At 43.2% G+C, this 17,125-nt stretch overlaps 1 protein-coding gene across 27 annotated transcripts in view; it reads left to right on the plus strand.

Annotated features, from left to right (window-relative positions):
• Nucleotides 1-17,125, plus strand: part of LOC119498895 (receptor-type tyrosine-protein phosphatase F) — a 201,114-nt gene that overhangs the window by 165,301 nt on the left and 18,688 nt on the right. For 10 of the 27 annotated variants that reach the window (XM_037787989.1, XM_037787988.1, XM_037787990.1 and 7 more), the window contains 5 exons: nt 1,270-1,382; nt 4,146-4,178; nt 5,556-5,653; nt 10,101-10,236; nt 10,571-10,746. In XM_037787989.1, the coding sequence (XP_037643917.1) occupies nt 1,270-1,382; nt 4,146-4,178; nt 5,556-5,653; nt 10,101-10,236; nt 10,571-10,746 (556 nt within the window). The remainder of the gene's footprint in view (nt 1-1,269; nt 1,383-4,145; nt 4,179-5,555; nt 5,654-10,100; nt 10,237-10,570; nt 10,747-17,125) is intronic. The other 17 variants (XM_037787992.1, XM_037787993.1, XM_037788009.1 and 14 more) reach the window with 3 other exon arrangements.

Consider the following 17,125-nt stretch of genomic DNA (forward strand, 5'->3'; position numbering starts at 1 on the left):
AGCACTTAAGTGTGATGGAGATTGGCATCTGATTGGGTCAGAGGGAAAGATGAGGGGTGTGGAGAGCAGATCACAGATGCCCAACTCCTCAACCCTTTCCCCCGGCCCGGCCCAGGCCAGCAACAGCAGTGATCTCTGGGAAAACCGGATACGGTCTGGCCCAGCTCTCGGCTGGAGAGGAAAAGATGCTTGTCATAGATTAGCCGTCACGCTGCTAGCATTAGCTTAAGCCCCTGCAGCATAAGATAACAGGTGGCGGCGAGGCCCGAGCCCCAGCGGCTGAGGTGGATTGGGTTATGGCTGTGTGTGCACCACCAGCTTTATGTATTCCCTCCACGCCTGGCTTCAACAGAAGGCCCCGCTCCTGCCTAAAACCCACGCTCGCCACTTACAAATGGAGTGCAATGAGATGTGAAATTTCCACAGGGCGCCCTGATGCTTCCCTCCGCCCATTTCCATTTGCAGTCAGAAGGCTTGCAAGTCTGCAGCTGTATCTGTGTGAGCGTGTGTAGTTGTGAAAGCATACATCTGTGTGCCTGTTTGTGTGTGTATGTCAACAGATGCTGCCTGTCTGAACATTAGAATACAGGCAGGCTGCGTTTTCTGTTCCTCTCTCTCCGCCTGACGGACAAAGTCACGGTCAACTGAGCTGAGCCAGTCCGAGCCGTGCTGTTCTGTTCTGTGCTATGCTAGACTCAGCTAGGCCGGGCCTGGCAGCGCAGGTGCTGCAGAACTGGTCTAATTACCCAGTGTTGTGCCACCCAGCTGATGAGCTAATTACAGCATCCGCCTGTTTTCCTCTCAATCTGGAAAGCCAGTAAACACAATGTGTTGTTAGCACACACACACAGCAGCAAAAAAATCACACATTTAAATTTTTGCTGCGCTCAAACACACACGCTCATGTACACACATACCCACACAGCAGCTGTCACCTATCCAGCAGCAAACAAACCCAACCTAGCCCACTCCAGGAAAATGATGGCGTTCCTTCAAACACATTAAACTCCAGTTGGTAAACTAATGGGGGTAATGCCATGGTACCTAGTGTCTCTTGAACTGCTGGTCCTCAGAACTAGTTTCGAGAACCATTATTCCATTAACCTCATCAAAGTGTGTTTTTTTTCTAAACAAGTGGAGGAAACACTGACGTCATTCTTAATCAACCTGTCATTTCCACTTGCAGTTAGCTTGAGGAATTGATGGCTGAGTTAGAGCTCTTGTATTCGCTCCTGATTAACGCCTTGCTGTCTGTTTCTGCCACCTCAGGAAGCGGGCGTCACCCCTACCCAAAGATGACCACTCAGGTGGGGTGAAAGACTCCCTGCTGGCCAACTCCTCCGACCCTGTGGAGATGAGAAGACTCAACTACCAGACCTCAGGTAATAAAAAGCGGTCTTACAATCATCTACATTATGGTAAACTTTGCTCTGCTTTCCCTCAACAACCGGCGTCTAATGAACTACCGCGTTCAAGTCATATGGGATGGGTGGTAGAGATGGAAAGATTCCTATGTTGACAACTAGATGGTTATATGATAACAGAGTTGGTTGTGTGAGGATCAAAAAATAGTGTCTATTGTCTAAAGAGTGTCTATTCACACGGCAGCTATTTGGCTATTTACACCCGGTAATAGTAGTAGTAATATAAAGAGTGACAAACTACAGGCAAGGAGTAGGTTGTGGTGGATGAATGGGTCAAACTCAGAACTTACTGTTCACCCCAGAGACTGGAGTTTGAGTCCTGTAAGAAGCCTGTTTTTCACATAGTTGACTTATTATGTTCTGACTTTTTAATTATTATTTTCAGTTTTCAGTCACAGTTTGGTTAGGTTTAGGCAACCAAACGTCTTGGTTTGGTTTAGGGAAAATATACATACAGTACTACATATATACATACAGTATCTAATGTGTGTCCGGGTCGGATGCAAATAGTATTGTTGGCTACTGACACCTGGGTGCTAATAGCATCTGCCTTAAAATAATGTGCAAAGACAATACGCCATATCCCGAGCAATTACGACTTGGATGTTGACGTGAACTCATCGGCCTGCTTTGTGGTAAACTAAGGAAAGTTTGCTCTGTTGGGCAAGTTTGTTACATATTGTGTGAATGTCTTTGCAGCACTAAGTGTGTGTATTTTAATCAGGTTATGCAGGTTCAGTTAATGTTCCTTTCATAAAAAATGAGTTAAAAGTGTATTTTTGTGATCGAGCCTTCATTCTAAAAGGAAAATCCTCCCTGAAATTTATCAGATGATCCTATCGTCTACGCTGAAAGAAACTATCTTAAGGGGACTTTAATACTACCTTTAATAGTGTTTCTTAATATCATGTGTTTTTTTTTTTCCTCAATGGTAGATATTGCATTTTAGAATGATTTTTATTTTTTTCAACTATCCAAAAGCAATCTACCTCGGCAATGAACGCCTGCCTTCCCATTGCTTTTGATGGATCTCTTGTTTATTAGTGCTTTGTAGCAGGTGTTGCCGTATGAAATTCATGTGTCCTGCTTATTTTGTTATTTATCCTCAGGCTGTGAATCTGACCAGTTGTCAAAAAAAAGAAAAATTGGTCAATAAGAGAAAATAAACAAATCATGCTCACCATCATACCCGGCTCTGGACTCAATGGAGTCAAGCCAAGTGAATTCACATTCCATCCACGCGTGGTGGTGGGGAGGGAGTTGGGAGGTGGGGGGGTGTTGTGTCAGGGTGCCCGCCTCAGCATCAGCCTTCTTCCTTTTTCTTCCTGATCTCCTCCTTCCTCCCCCGGTCCTCGCTCCTCCTCCCTCCGTGAGCTCCTTTCATTCCCCCTAGCTGGTAATGAGTCCTGCTGCCTCTGATGTCAAGGTGAGCCAGGCGAAGGGAACAATGGAGCTGAGAGAAAATGTCAACCTCGGTGCACGCGCGTTTGTGCACGTTTCTGTGTGTTTTCGGTGTGTGTGTGTATCCCTTCTCACGGGTTATTAAAGATCCCACTCGCCGCACACACACACACACACACACAGCCCCTTTGAACCCCTGCAGAGGAATTAAGCAGCGCTGCCGCTCTAAAAGAGCCCTGTTCTCCCGTCCTCCCACTCCACCTCTTTCCTCTTTTGTCTTCCATTTTCCCCTGTAGGGTAATCTCTCTCTCTTTCTCTCACTCTCTGTCCCCCCCCCCCCTCTCTCTCTGTAGATCAACATTTCTCTCCTTCTTTCTCTCCCTTTCCACCTCGCTGTTTTGCTTCAAGAGTGGTGATTATCAAAAATCACCAAGGCTGCGTCTAGCTCGTGAAAACGTGTGAGAATCCAAGGTTGAGCTGGGTGAATATTGAACAGTCCTTTCCTCTGTCCTCTAGCTCTCTCTTGTCTTTGATTCGCCCACAGAAGGTGAAACATTCCTGCTCTGATTCTGATTGTTGCTAAGTGGTCCAGTCGGTTGCAGCTCATGTCTCCAGCATGTTGGTTGGTTAAACAGACTCCGGCTGCACCTTTTGGCACTTCAGCAGCAGGCGTGTGGTTCTATGAGTACCAGACCCGGTTGATCCTCGGCAGACCTGGTTCAGATAGTGTTTGCAAATACCTAAAATGAGATCCCTTGTGTTTTACACTTCGGATAAAGCACGTAGTTCCATTTATGGAGTAGTGCAATTTACAGTAAGTAGTCACAGAGGAGTATTTTAATGTGCAATGAGGGGATATTACCAACATTTCGGGTGCGCTCACTTTTATTTTACCTCCAAATAAAGTGGTTTAGATCATTTGGCAGAACTTGTTTACAACCTGGCGTATGACCATTTCATGTTCCCAGATCTCAGTAATTACTTTGATTATGATGTTGTCAGAACCGATTTCCATTAAAATGATGGCCAAAACAATGAAAATACACCCAAGTTCTAATAAAGTGAACATGTATCGCCCTGTACTCAGTGTTGCAGTTCACACTGAGCTGTGTTTTAAAGTCAGGCGTTTGTATGCACTTCTGTTTAACAGCCCTAACTACGCTACTTTAATTGTCCTGACAGAGCAAACACCTCCCGCTGCACACTCCAACTAGCTTGAAAGGTTATTTGCAGATACTGTTTGGCCCTGGTCTGATCCAGAGCCATCCCCATTGATTGAGTGTTCTTCTTCCTCCCTCCTTCACTCTCCTCTCTCCACAGGTCCCAGCTCTCATCGCTGCCCCAACACTCCAAGTTAGTCTGCTCTCTCACCTACTGTGTATTTCCCACACATGCAGTCTCTCCCCCTCTCTCACGTGCTCCTGATCCCATTCCCCCGTTGCGATCCCGACAGACATCACAAGCCCACAAGCTTGTAGCCCCTGGCGCTCCAAGGATGCATCGATGTCCTCTCTTTGGCTGTGAACCTCCCACAACACCTTTTTGGTGGAGGACTAGATGGTTTCATGGATAGTTGAGCAGTGCGAACAGTTACTCTTGCTGTGCATTAGCCTCGTTAACTATGGCTTCACTCTCCATTTACCCAACAGCGTGGCTGTAAAAGACCTGGCTGAACACGCACAAACACATACACACTGATGTTAATGTGCTCATAGGTCCCTCGGTGCGACGGCATTAAATTAGTGTAATTGGTCAGGTCTCATCTTGTGCAGTGGCCATAGTTACCAGCCATTAGCCATTAGCATTACAGCCATAATGAGCTTGCAGCAGTCGCTCATCTGAAAAGCATGACCCATGACCTTACAGATGAGCCCAGCCAAAGACACTAATGTTAATATGTGTACCTTTTAAAGGATATATGTAAGGTTAATGATGCTCCGTGTATAACTTCAGAGCCTCGTCATGCGTCGCATACAGTTAACTTTTAACACATAAGGCAAGTTCCCAGCAATCCGTTTAAGCACAGAGCCTCGCCAAGTTCAGAGGCACAGGGGGAATTTGTGTCGGTAGATTAGCAATATATCATCCAATAACTCGGCGATGAGAAATCTAGAGAGCGGCAGGGGGGGTTGGTTGAAATTAATCCAGCCCAAGCACTCCAGGCTGGGCCGAAAGATAGTCTATTGTAGGGAAAGAGATTTTCAAAGAAATGAGTTTTGGCTGGTGACCAGTCAGTTTCTTTTTCTCTTCTCTGGGAAGTGACAGTGTGACTGATTTGTAAAGACTTGTGGGTTCCTGCTCTGATCATCCACCTCTGCCACCAAATGAGCGCTGTGGAGTCAGAGCGATGTCTGCCTCCTGCTTTCCTCCAGGAGCATGCTCACCCAGTCACTCATGTGCATCGCCGTGCCAGCCCCACCTCTGTCCTCCTCACTTAGCATGACGACATCACCAAATGTCACCAAATGTCACCAGCCTGTTTCAACTTGTGCGCTCTCTCGCTCTCTCTCTCTCTCTTCTCTCTTCTCTCTCTTCTCTCCCTCTCTTCATGCATTGTTGAACAAAGTGCACTCTGCTCACCGTTACACAGCCACCTCATGGTCCCACCGGCAGCCTCACTCACCCTGTGGTCCTACCAGTGTTTGTGTCTGTGTCTGATGAAGGAGCAGCTAGAACTCACTCCTTTCTTTGTCTTTCCCCCTCTTCCTCTTCCTCCTCTTCCTCTCCCAGGAATGAGGGAGCACCCACCCATTACTGTCTCCGACCTGGCTGACCACATCGAGCGCCTGAAGGCCAACGACGGCCTCCGCTTTTCCCAGGAGTATGAGGTAAGAGCCGTGCACTAATGCTGCAGCAGTGTCTCCCTCTCTTTCTGGCATATAAATGTGTTTCTTTGTTATCGTGTCTGTGAGGAAGTTTTGTGTTTATGCCTCTTTGATCCCATACCCATGTATTCTAATGGATTATGGAAGACTTCTTACACAGACATTCTTCAGTCATTTTTACAACTCTATTACCAATCCCACCAGGAAACCAACACTTACATTGAATGCTGCGTGATGCTTTTTCACAAAACTAGCAGGTGGCGACTTGCTTAAGCAATCTGTGTGCATCTTGATGTTTCCCCGAAGAATGTTATTTTGCAGGCGGTCTCCCCGATGCAACTCGGTGAGGGATTATCTCTTGTCAGTGTTCTTCCTCAAAAAAAAAAAGGGGAACGAATTTGCATTTAAAGTGGCATGTAGTTGGTTTGGGGACGAAGCGAGGCCAGATGAAAAGGAGAGGCACCATTGAATACAGAAAAACAAGAGCTGCCTTTTATTTATTTGTTCTGAGTGTTTGATCTGTTTTGTCTAATCAGCTCAATTCCTCACATTGATGAATCCATTCGGCTTTTTTTTACCTTCACCTAAAAACTTGATTGCCTCTGCCTGTTTGTCTGTGACCGGCATATGTTGCTACACCATGAAATTTGCTGACTCCCAAGTGAAACAGCTAATTTATTTTGGTGACCTCATAACCCTTTCCCTGAGCATCAACACGAGCCCAAACTGTCCTGTTATCTGTTCTGTCCAGTGTTTACTGTGAAAATAACATCTATTTGATAAACTTTCATTACGATCTAACCAGTGGCCTTGCGTGCATGAAAAAAAAAACATTTAGAACCATATGGTGCTTACACTAACAGCCAGTGTTTGTGTATTTTGTCTTGCATGAGTAAGTTGAATCCTTGAATTCTTCAGATTTCATACATGAGTTTTTCTCAACTGCAGTACTTGCAGCAGAAACTAATGCATTCTAATAGAGAGGCAAAGTCCCGCCCCTTCCGGTGGACCACCATGGGACCTTATTTCAGAAGAAATATGAACGGTAGTCAACGGCAAGAGACAAATAATTCTTTGACCCTGTTTGAATTGCGCCATGAATCACACATATGATGTTTGTCAATTTAAAAGATAATTTTGCAAGTCAAGAAAGTTCCAGTTTGTCGTAGTATCATTTAGTTTTGTGTGAAACCGCTCAGTGAACTACATCTCTCGTCTCGCACAACATACGTCACCAACTGTTGACTACCGTTCATATTTTTTTGTCAGAAATAAGGTCCCATGGGGTCCACAGGAAGGGGCGGGGCTTTGCCTCTCTATATAACAGCCATGCAATAAATCCTTTACCTTGCACGGCAGCTGGATTCTCAAGCTATCACGGGATCATGCGAGGATCACAGCATCACATATCACACAAAAATCCACCTAGTCAGGCTTCAAGCAATGCGTTTGTGCCAGTGAGCGGACCACTCAGCGTTCTGTGAGGAGCTACTGGCAGCTACTGGCAGCTACGGGTGTGGTTTATCTGTGTGTGTCGTGACCACATGGAGAAGCGTTCAAAACAATAATGGTGGCTCCTAAAGAGATAATGATAATATGATATCAATATATTAAAAATATAGCGATTCACCATGAAATTAACAGCTAACCGGGGAGATAATTAGGCCTTGGTAAAAAATCTGCACTCAATTAAGTGCTATCTTGTGTTGCTCAGTGCCTCTCCAGCACATCGCCCTCCCGGCTTGTTCAGTTAGTGTAAACGAATCAAGCCAGGGAAGTGGCTCGTATGACTGCAGGAAACCAGCCCGGCCCCGTTCCCTCTCCGCACCAGTCATTCCAAGCCAGGGAAGACCCCCTCCATGGCCCAGCAGATGGCCGACCATCTCTGTGCCAGCCAAGGCGCTGTGGCAGAGCTCACGGCGCTTTGTCACAGTCACGTTCGCCGGCTGCTCCCGTCGCGCCTTACCCCGAGGCACACAATTTGTAGAGGCTTCACCACTTCCTCTCCCTGATGTTTTAGGCGGCCCGACACTTCCTTTACCACCAACGTCAGTCCACATCACACTGAGCAATGAGCACACTGGGTAATGAGCAGAATTTGACAATCAGACGTGCTGCAGTTCCCCCTGACAGTCTTTTTTACCGCAGGAAGCACTATCACGCTGCTGTCATCATAGCATCATTATGTTCATTTGAAAGCATTTCCAGTGTGTCAGCGAGAAAACCTTTGGGCGTTTGCTTTTCACCTCTTTTTTACCATCTCTACCTAACTTGTTTGCTAGTTGTCATCAGTCTTATGTGCATGCTGTGTTCACTGAGCTCTCAAATGGATATGACATGTTTTGACTGCAAATGAAATCTTTCTCTTCGTACTGGCGGGCGCGGACAGAGAAATTGGCAGTGCTGAGCTCATCAGCAGCGATATGGCCTATACCCACGTGACTCTTAGTGCCGAGCAATTTGGAGCTGTAGTGGAAAATTTCTTGCATATATGCACTCCACATTTTTCATATCTTCTTCATAAACAAATACATGACTTTCTCTGGAAGTAAACTTTGTGTTGTAAATAGCTTGTATATAACTTTTATGCCATATTCGTACCTATGTAGGTGCCACTTTACTCCATAGGACAACATAGTGAGAGCTAGAAAGTTACTGTTGTCGTGGGAGAGCAATTGAAAGCCACCTTTGATTTATAAATGAACTGATAGTATCTAGATTGTTATAGTAAGGCAAACTACACCGGCCTCATGTGTAGCTTATGACCCCACACACCAGGACAACACTTATAAAAATCACTTTATGGCCTAGATCCTAATCTCCACACTCTCCAGGCCTCACCTTGTGCCCTTTATTTCATCCATTATCCAATCACTATTATTATTATGTTTGAGACAGTTTGAGTTTTGACACAAGATAACCTCTAATAATTAAATCAGTGCTACAGCCACGTTAAGTAAGTGAAGGAATTTCGAAGGTGTCGTTCTGTCTCCTGCTGGATTTGCGAGGCGAAAGGTCTGGGGAATTAGTGGACATGGTTCCGGTGCGAGCTGAGGGGGGATCGATTCGGAATAACAAGAGACTCTGTGACATTATCGAGCCGAGGGATGGGAGGCCGTCACATATCTCCCCAGATCAATATGTATGCAGTCTACTGTCGTCTTAGCCCGAGAGACAAATGACGTAAGAAGGAAAGGGTTAGAAACAGAGAGAGGGGGGAAGGGGAGGGGCTGAAACAAAAATACAAGATAGGAAAGGGCAGCAGAAATAGAAGATGAGAAAAGAAAGAGGATGAGAAGAATCATGGTTACCGCAACAAGTCATGCATGTGGCTTCTCAGAATGAGGTAATTCAATAGGACCATCCTAAAGGGAGAGGGTGAGTGTTTGTGGTTGGCTGCACTCATTTCCCAGCTAAAGTGAACATTTTTATCATGTTGGGTTTAGAAATTGGAGGAATTGGTTTACTCTCTTGGCTCAATCCATGGAAGATGGCCTTTCTGTTGTTGGCTGTTGTTGATTTACATCACCAAAACAGTAGTCTTTATATTTCTGCCTCATTAGCAATGCAGGGATCAATTGTCATGCAAATAATCAATCTGTTAAAGTCCCCATGAAATGAAAGATATATTTTCCCAGTTTTAATCCTGTCTCCCTGTGTTAATTGTTAATTTACCTCTTGTTATTTGCTAAATAGATGTTAAAAAATAACAGTAGAAATATAAATTAGTAAAAATAAATGTAGAAAAGATAGTTAATTAAACGTGTATGAAAACAAAGAGACTCGGTTTGTTGTCACAATTAGAACCAATAATCCATTACAAAAATATACATATGTACAGTATATTCACATGTGCATATAAAGACATATACACATCCACATGTCTCGGTACACATATTTAAACATAGACAGACACAGCTATGTATACATTGTACTAGTAAACGAAAAAAGACAGGCTCATTGACAATGTCACATGAATAAGGCACTTATTTTAACGAACCAATCAAATGCGAATGATTTGATTTGAATCCCTCTTGTAACTGTACACCGCTCAAATATACGTCACAGTACAGAAGTTAGAGAAGCTTTAACTTCCGTTTCATGGGGACTTTAATGCACCAACAGTGGAGTCAGCAACATGGCACTTTGTTAACTGATAGCTTGAGTCTGCACAATCTCCTACACAGTGTAAAACCACTCACCTGTAACGCTCCACGGTGGCTTTTCAAGAGGCACGATGTTAGCATATGTTCCATTTAAAGGCTTTGTTGTCCATTGTATACCGTGGTTGAATGGGTAACAGCAGTAGGGTAATTGTGCCCTACTCCCTTACCCTACTGTCAAACTCCACTCTATCCATTTAATACTCAAGAGCCTCATTTTGTGCTTCTATTTTCTTTCCTCCTGTCTGTGTCTCTCTGTCCACTCTCTCTCCTGCTCTCTCTCACAGTCCATTGATCCAGGCCAGCAGTTTACCTGGGAGAACTCCAACATGGAGGTCAACAAGCCAAAGAATCGCTATGCAAACGTCATTGCCTATGACCACAGCAGAGTGGTGCTCACCTCTGTTGATGGTAAGAGCTCATGTAAGCACTCAACCCCTCAGATAGCCATTGACAGAGGCTGCTATTGATCGAGACCTCCTTCACAAGTACCAAGAACATTTTGGATGCCTATGGCTGCTGCTTTAGAAAGCCCCAGTTCAACCACAAAACACATGTTCACTTTGTGCTTCATATAGAGTTTTGATCACAACATGTAGATTGGAAAGTGCCATGCGTCTGAAGTGATTTATCATCCATTGTGATTAAAGAGATTCAGATCTTAATCTGATCTCTGTTTCTGATCAACCTTATTAGATCAAAGAAACCCTACGGTGTAATACATCAGTCACATCCTTACTTCTGGTCTTTGTTACAGCCGTTCCAGGCAGTGACTACATCAATTCCAACTACATTGACGGCTACAGGAAGCAGAATGCCTACATTGCCACACAGGGGCCACTGCCAGAGACACTGAGCGACTTCTGGAGGATGATGTGGGAGCAAAGATCCAACACCATCGTCATGATGACCAGACTGGAGGAGAAGTCACGGGTAAGGAGAGATGCTGTCATTTACTTTAAAATGCTGACAATCACTGACTTCATTCCATAACAGTTAAAGGTTTTATATACAATGTTCAGAGCATTAATATAGCCGCAAACAGCTATTTGCAATATAAAGATATGGAAGAGTAATGTCAATCTGAGCAGAGAATGAAGTCACTCTCACTCTGTCTGTGTTGTAATCAGAGCTTCTCTGGCTGTGAGTCTCTCTGTCGTGTAATGATGTGCAAAAATGGACAAACAAATCTTTTTGAACAACTCTTTTTAGTGTCCAGTATGTACCGGGTCAGCCTGTCGAACAGACAGAGGGATCATGAATCCCAGACTTTTCCCACTCGCCTACTCGCTGTTACTGTACGGTACTGCTCACGCTGCCTGCTACGGTGGCGCAGTCGCTCAAAACATAGGGAACGGCGTACACAAACCCAACAGCACTGAATGAACTAGCGAGGACCGATTGAATCGGACTAGAGTCGAAACGGATTTAACGGCAGGTCCTCGGATGGCCACTTATAACGGAGAGTCACGGAGAAAATGACGCTAGATTTTGCAAAAACTCGAAAGGTTCGATACATTTACATGTGTCAACTCGAAGGAACCGATTTTATGAAAACAGTTGGTCTACACATCACTACTGTCGTGCCCCACTAGCTCGCTGAAAACTGTTTTCTGTCAGATGGATGATTATGACATCAATTAATGAGGTGGAAAAAAGCCGTTAAAGGTATATGCTGTTCAAGAAGTGGATTCTGGATAAAATGCAGTTAACATGACTCCTGCTCAGACATTCGATGAAAAAAAAATATTTTTTACATGGATATATTATCAACAACAATACAAATATCATTGTGTCGTACACACAGCTGTCCAGAAAGTCACGATGTTCAGCTTGATTTGTTGCCTTGATGTGAGCACGGTTTGAATTTTTAAAATGGTCACGCCCTCTTGACGCACCGCCAGCTTGGTCCGCATCGAAGGTATCCCAGCATACTTTGTGCAACGAAGCAGTCGCTTCCCATACACGATGAAAGGCAGCAAATTTTGTCGCCAGTCTGGTCGTGTACAGTGGGGCTGCACCGTCACTAGTTAGCACCGTTAGCTGCTAGCCGCCGGCTCAGCCGTCTCCATTTTAAAGGGCCATGTGGAGGTAATAGATGCTCTGAATTACCTTTAATTCTTTATGATGTATTCATTTCCTGACATGTGCATACATAAAGATTTAATGACATACATTCAATAATTTATTGATAATAAACCACATATGAACTCAATCATCATAAATGATTTAATTTTGAATAATAAGCAGTAAATAATGATTACCTTAGTTTGTGATGATGATTACCATAATATATTAGTGATAAACGAGTAAATAAAGAAGAAATACATTTTCCTGTTGTGAAATATCATCAAAACACATGACATGCAGCAGATTATGAATTGATTTCACCTTTTTTTATGTGATACCACGCCCTTTTTCACAACCTAGTTACCAAAACAAACCGACAGGTGGCCTCTGTGAGTGGGGAGAGTTGTGATACTAGGAGGAAAAACGGATGACTATCTTGTAAAACTTAAGGCCATTGAAGACAACAGTATCAGACAGTCAGTTGAACTGTGGCCAGAGATGGAGTTTCCTGACAAATATATATGTATACATTTATATAGCTCAACACCGGGGAAGTAACGTTACACCCAACAAAGCCTGAAGGCATATAGACACCTGTTCTTACTTTAAAGCAGGATTTGTCAGCCTGATCAAAGTCACAAGCACTTCAAAGTATATTTTGGTTGTCTTTGGACAGTATCGCTTCTTGTTGCTTCTCTTCTCATGAGTCCTCAGCAATCTCTAGAAACTTCTCCATGAGTTCAGTCTAAATCTGTTTGTGAAGTAACATGGCGCAACAGCTTTTCACCATTTCCCATTTTCCCTCCTGCTGTTTGTTTGCCACTGATGGGGGAGTTACCATGGCAACTTTGCATATGATGTCAACACATGCATACCCTCTACTAAAAATAATCACTAAAAAAATCAGCTAAATTATGAACATATACAGTGTAGTTATCATGCGAATTCTATTTTTCATTTGTTATTTAGAAACTGCTCAGAGAGTTCAATACTTGATTACTACATATTTATTTTTGCAACACCATGCCAAGGTTTCATAGACATCGAGTGTCTCATTTGTGTTTGCACTTTCTGAATTTGGCTCTGGAAAAGCCTCGGCGCTGTAATGAAAACTCTGAAGTTGGAGTTAAGAGGATTGTCACCCAACAACACCCGTGTGCTCCTAAAAATACAGTCAAGCTAATAAAAGCAAAAAAGAAAAAAGAGCACATGAGCAACTTGAGATTCAAAATTGGGATGGGTTTATTTAATTACCATCACAAAATCATGCTCATGAATTCCTCGGAGGAAATAAATCAGTGTGGAGCCCTGCCAGTATGTGGTTTTCTTTATTAGTGTGTGCACCCGGTGCCCTAATGAAAGAGAGTCCCCAGACTAAGAACTGGAAGTAACAGGGATTATAAATGAAAGAGTTCATTTCCAAAATCCTAGACATTGATTTTTGGGGGTGGGGTGAATCAGTACAGGATGCTCAGTTCATTATTCAGTATCTATGGTGAGTCTGTAAAAAAAAGCAATTGTTTTGTCAAGTAAATGATTTGCCATCCTTCAAAACGTACCATCATCTGTTTTAATTTTTGAGCTATCGATGCAATCAATCATTTAGGCAAATTGTGGGCACAACATGTCTTTTTGGAACAGAGCTCATTTATTTGTACCTCGGAGAATATCTGCAGCGCGGATATACTTGATAAGATGATTTTTATTACACATTCAGTTGATCTCAGCGAGGATGCACACATTCTCACAAATACCTTTCCATATATTTAGTGTGTCTGAGTGGCAATTTCAGAGCTCTGTGACGGATGAACATGCTCTCCCGCTTTGATCTCAGACTCACAGCACAGGGATAAAATCACCACAGCACAACATAAGGAACTTAAAGAGAAATGAAGCAGCCTCTCAGCCTGTCCCAGCCTCACACATATCAGAATCAACTGGCTTGCCAACACCATGGAGAGAGACTCAGAGAACCACCCCGCCTTTCACCAATGGGGGTGAAAACATGTTTTGCCCACTTATGTCAGGGTAGCTTGAAATCCTCAGTATAACATCATCAAACGGTTTACAGCTGGAATTTCCACCCAGAAGAGGGTCTTTAATTACACTCTTAAAGGTGCAAAATTCGAAATTCAGAGCATTAATATCGCAGAAAACAACTATTTGCTATGTTAAGATATAGAGGAGTAATGTCTACCTGAGCAGAGAACAAAATCACTCTCCCTCTGTGTGTGTTGTAATCCAAGCTTCTCTTTGCCTTGTCGACATAGCCGGGCTGGCCACGCTTGCATATTAGTGCATGTGAGTTCTTGTGTGTGTGCCACTGGCTATCGCCGTCGCTCTGCGCTGCACTCGTCCGGCGATTACAGCTGATAACGCAGTCCCGACGCATGCGTCGTCACGGAAGCGTAACGCCCGCCCTCCCCCATTTATTTTATTTTATTCTAATAAATAAGTTTCTTTATTTTCTCTTTTCTTATTTATTCTGGCCCGGTAGAGAGTGTTTTTTTTGTTTTTTTAAATATAAAGTGACAGTATATACATAGGAGACAGATGTGATGGACAGACATAGAGACAATAACATAAAGCAGTTCTGTTGTTTGCACTGTTAGCTGCTAGCCACCATCTCAGCTTTCGCCATGTTGAGAGCCATGTGGAGGCAAACCTCAGTCATAGATATGCTCCGATTTTTCGAATTTAGCCACTTTAACGGCTAAAACGAGCATGTAGAGTTTTATCTGCATTTCTGACATTTATACTATTGAAAGAATTTTCCATACATATTATACATTAATGTTTTAACAGCTTGAAAAACATTTGTGTGTTTAATTACTCTTTGAACACTAGTGTATATAAATCACAATTACAACCTCCGCTATACAGAAAAGAACATTGTTAGTTAAATTACAATTAACATTGGCTGTGATATTAATATCTGTCACAATTTTTAAATGACTTTTTACAACACAATATGAGGCATGTAACTGTGAACTGAATTGATTAAATTGTTTCTGCATCAGTCCCAAAAATTAAAATTATTTAATATGTGGATCTGTCCCGAAAAATCCCATCAGACTGCAAACTACAGTACGTCAGAAAAGCAATTGTAAGTTGATAATAGACATTTAACAAGCCAACACTGAAAGCCGGCTGTACTCCTGATTAGACACATGGTATTCTAAATTTTCAGGGATTTCTGTTATTTATTATTCCTGTTATATCCTTTACATAAATACACATCCTCTATTTGTCTATTCCTCTCTCACATACGCACACGGACGTACACACATGGTGAGTGAGTTAACCTCCACCACTCAGCCAGGCTGATGTCTTATGACAAACAGAGCAGGAGCTTGACATATATGATGAGATCCGGCAGCAGGAAAACTTCAGCTTCCTCTAGCACTATTATTACCAGTTAGTGAAACCCTAAAAGGTCAGGATTTGACGTGAGACCGGAGATATTACTCACTTGTGTGTGTATGTGTGTGGTTGTATGTGTCTAGATAAGAGGCCTGTGTCCTCTGCAAAAGGCCAGGCGACGACATGCGAGAAGCGAGGTTCAAAGCAGAAGCAGATGATAGTGAAACCTGCAGTCTGTGCATGTGTGCCTGTGTGTGTCTGTTTATGTGTGTGTTTGCGAGGGAGGATATGCCACCCAACCTCAGACAGCACAGAGATATTCATTACGGTGGTGACTGCTAATCCATATGTTTGTACTGCAAGCAGTTCCCCATCACTCAATTGAGTTTCTCCTGCAAGGTCTCCCTCTGCCTCTGAATGGGACTTGTCACCAGGGGAGGTGAAATGTGAGGGGGTGAATTTTAACGCATTTTGTTTGTCGATTTGTACCAGCTCGCCGAGACAGCCAAGGTGCTTCCAAATGTCAGCTCGGTACTGTGGTATCAATATGATTAGCTTACCCGCGCCACATCTCTTCCTCTAATGTTTTCCAAATCAATAGCAGCAAGTCCTTGTCCCTGCAGTTCTGACAGTTTGCATTTGCTCTGTTTCTATATGTAAAAAGGGAGCTGAACAGACTCATAGAGATTCTGTGAACTGACAAACTTTACCCACACACTTCTGAAATGTGTTGTTTTTTTAGCTCATGCTATTATTCAGAGTGCCGAGGACTGTTTGAAGATGGGTTCAGCTTCTCATTTAAGAAACGTAGTTCGAGTGTTTGAGTATTTCTTTTATGCATTGTAAAGTGTCCTTGGGTGTCCTGAAAGGAGCCACCAAATAAAATGTTATATTATTATTATGAGTAGTAGTAGTAGTAGAAGAAGGTAGATCACATTTTTAAAAGGGAACTTCTGCATTTTTCAATCTGGACCCTATTTTTCCATGTGTTTGTGTCTAAGTGACTAATGGGGACAACATTTTTAGAAGTTGGTCCAGTATTGAGGGAGAGCTGTATAACTGGCAGCAGCAAGATGAGCTGCAAGGGCAAGTGAGCAGCAATGTAATGTTACATCCACTAAAAGTGCTTGTTTTTGCCACTGACAGGCTCAGATTATTATTATAAGTGTCTGATAACACTATGGAAAGGACCCTACGGAGAAATAAAACTGTTTGTTATTGTGTCCAAGTCCAGCTCAAAGAGGAGACTCGTTGTGAAATTTGAATATCCGTATACTCTGGCTCAAATAAATACAGGCGGCGATCGAATTCAAAAACCTCGTCCACATTGTTGAAATCCTCTAAATATTCAGCCATGACATTGAAAGTCTTTTAGATAACACTAAGCTACTCTTTCTGTACTTCAACACAACAAACTCTGCCCGGCTGTCACTCGCGTTGATGTATTCCACGTTTCCACCGTTGTCTTCCGGTAACACGTCACCTTACCAGATTTCAGAACGAGACTTTTCCTTGAGAGACACTCTTTTCATAATGTCAGACACTTATAATAACAATCAGAGCCTGTCATTGCAAAAACAAGCACTTTTAGTGGACGTAAATGACGGGGCCAGCTTGCCCTAATAGTATTACATTGCAGCCTGTGAGCAGCTGCCGTCTACAGCGCTCTCCATCAATACTGAAGCAATTTCAGAAATTGTTGTATGGACTGTTTTTCCAAATAAGATTTTAGTTTTGAAAACATCCTATGCTACACCGAGTGTTTAGATAATGATGTGACTCATTGCCTATAGATACTTGCAGACCTTGTGAACAACTATTCAAATAGATGTTAGAAACATCAAATGAAGCATGATTGTGCAACCGCATGGTCTATCTA

The sequence above is a fragment of the Sebastes umbrosus genome, chromosome 12 (genome assembly GCF_015220745.1).
Source record: "Sebastes umbrosus isolate fSebUmb1 chromosome 12, fSebUmb1.pri, whole genome shotgun sequence".
NCBI classification, from domain to species: domain Eukaryota; kingdom Metazoa; phylum Chordata; class Actinopteri; order Perciformes; family Sebastidae; genus Sebastes; species Sebastes umbrosus.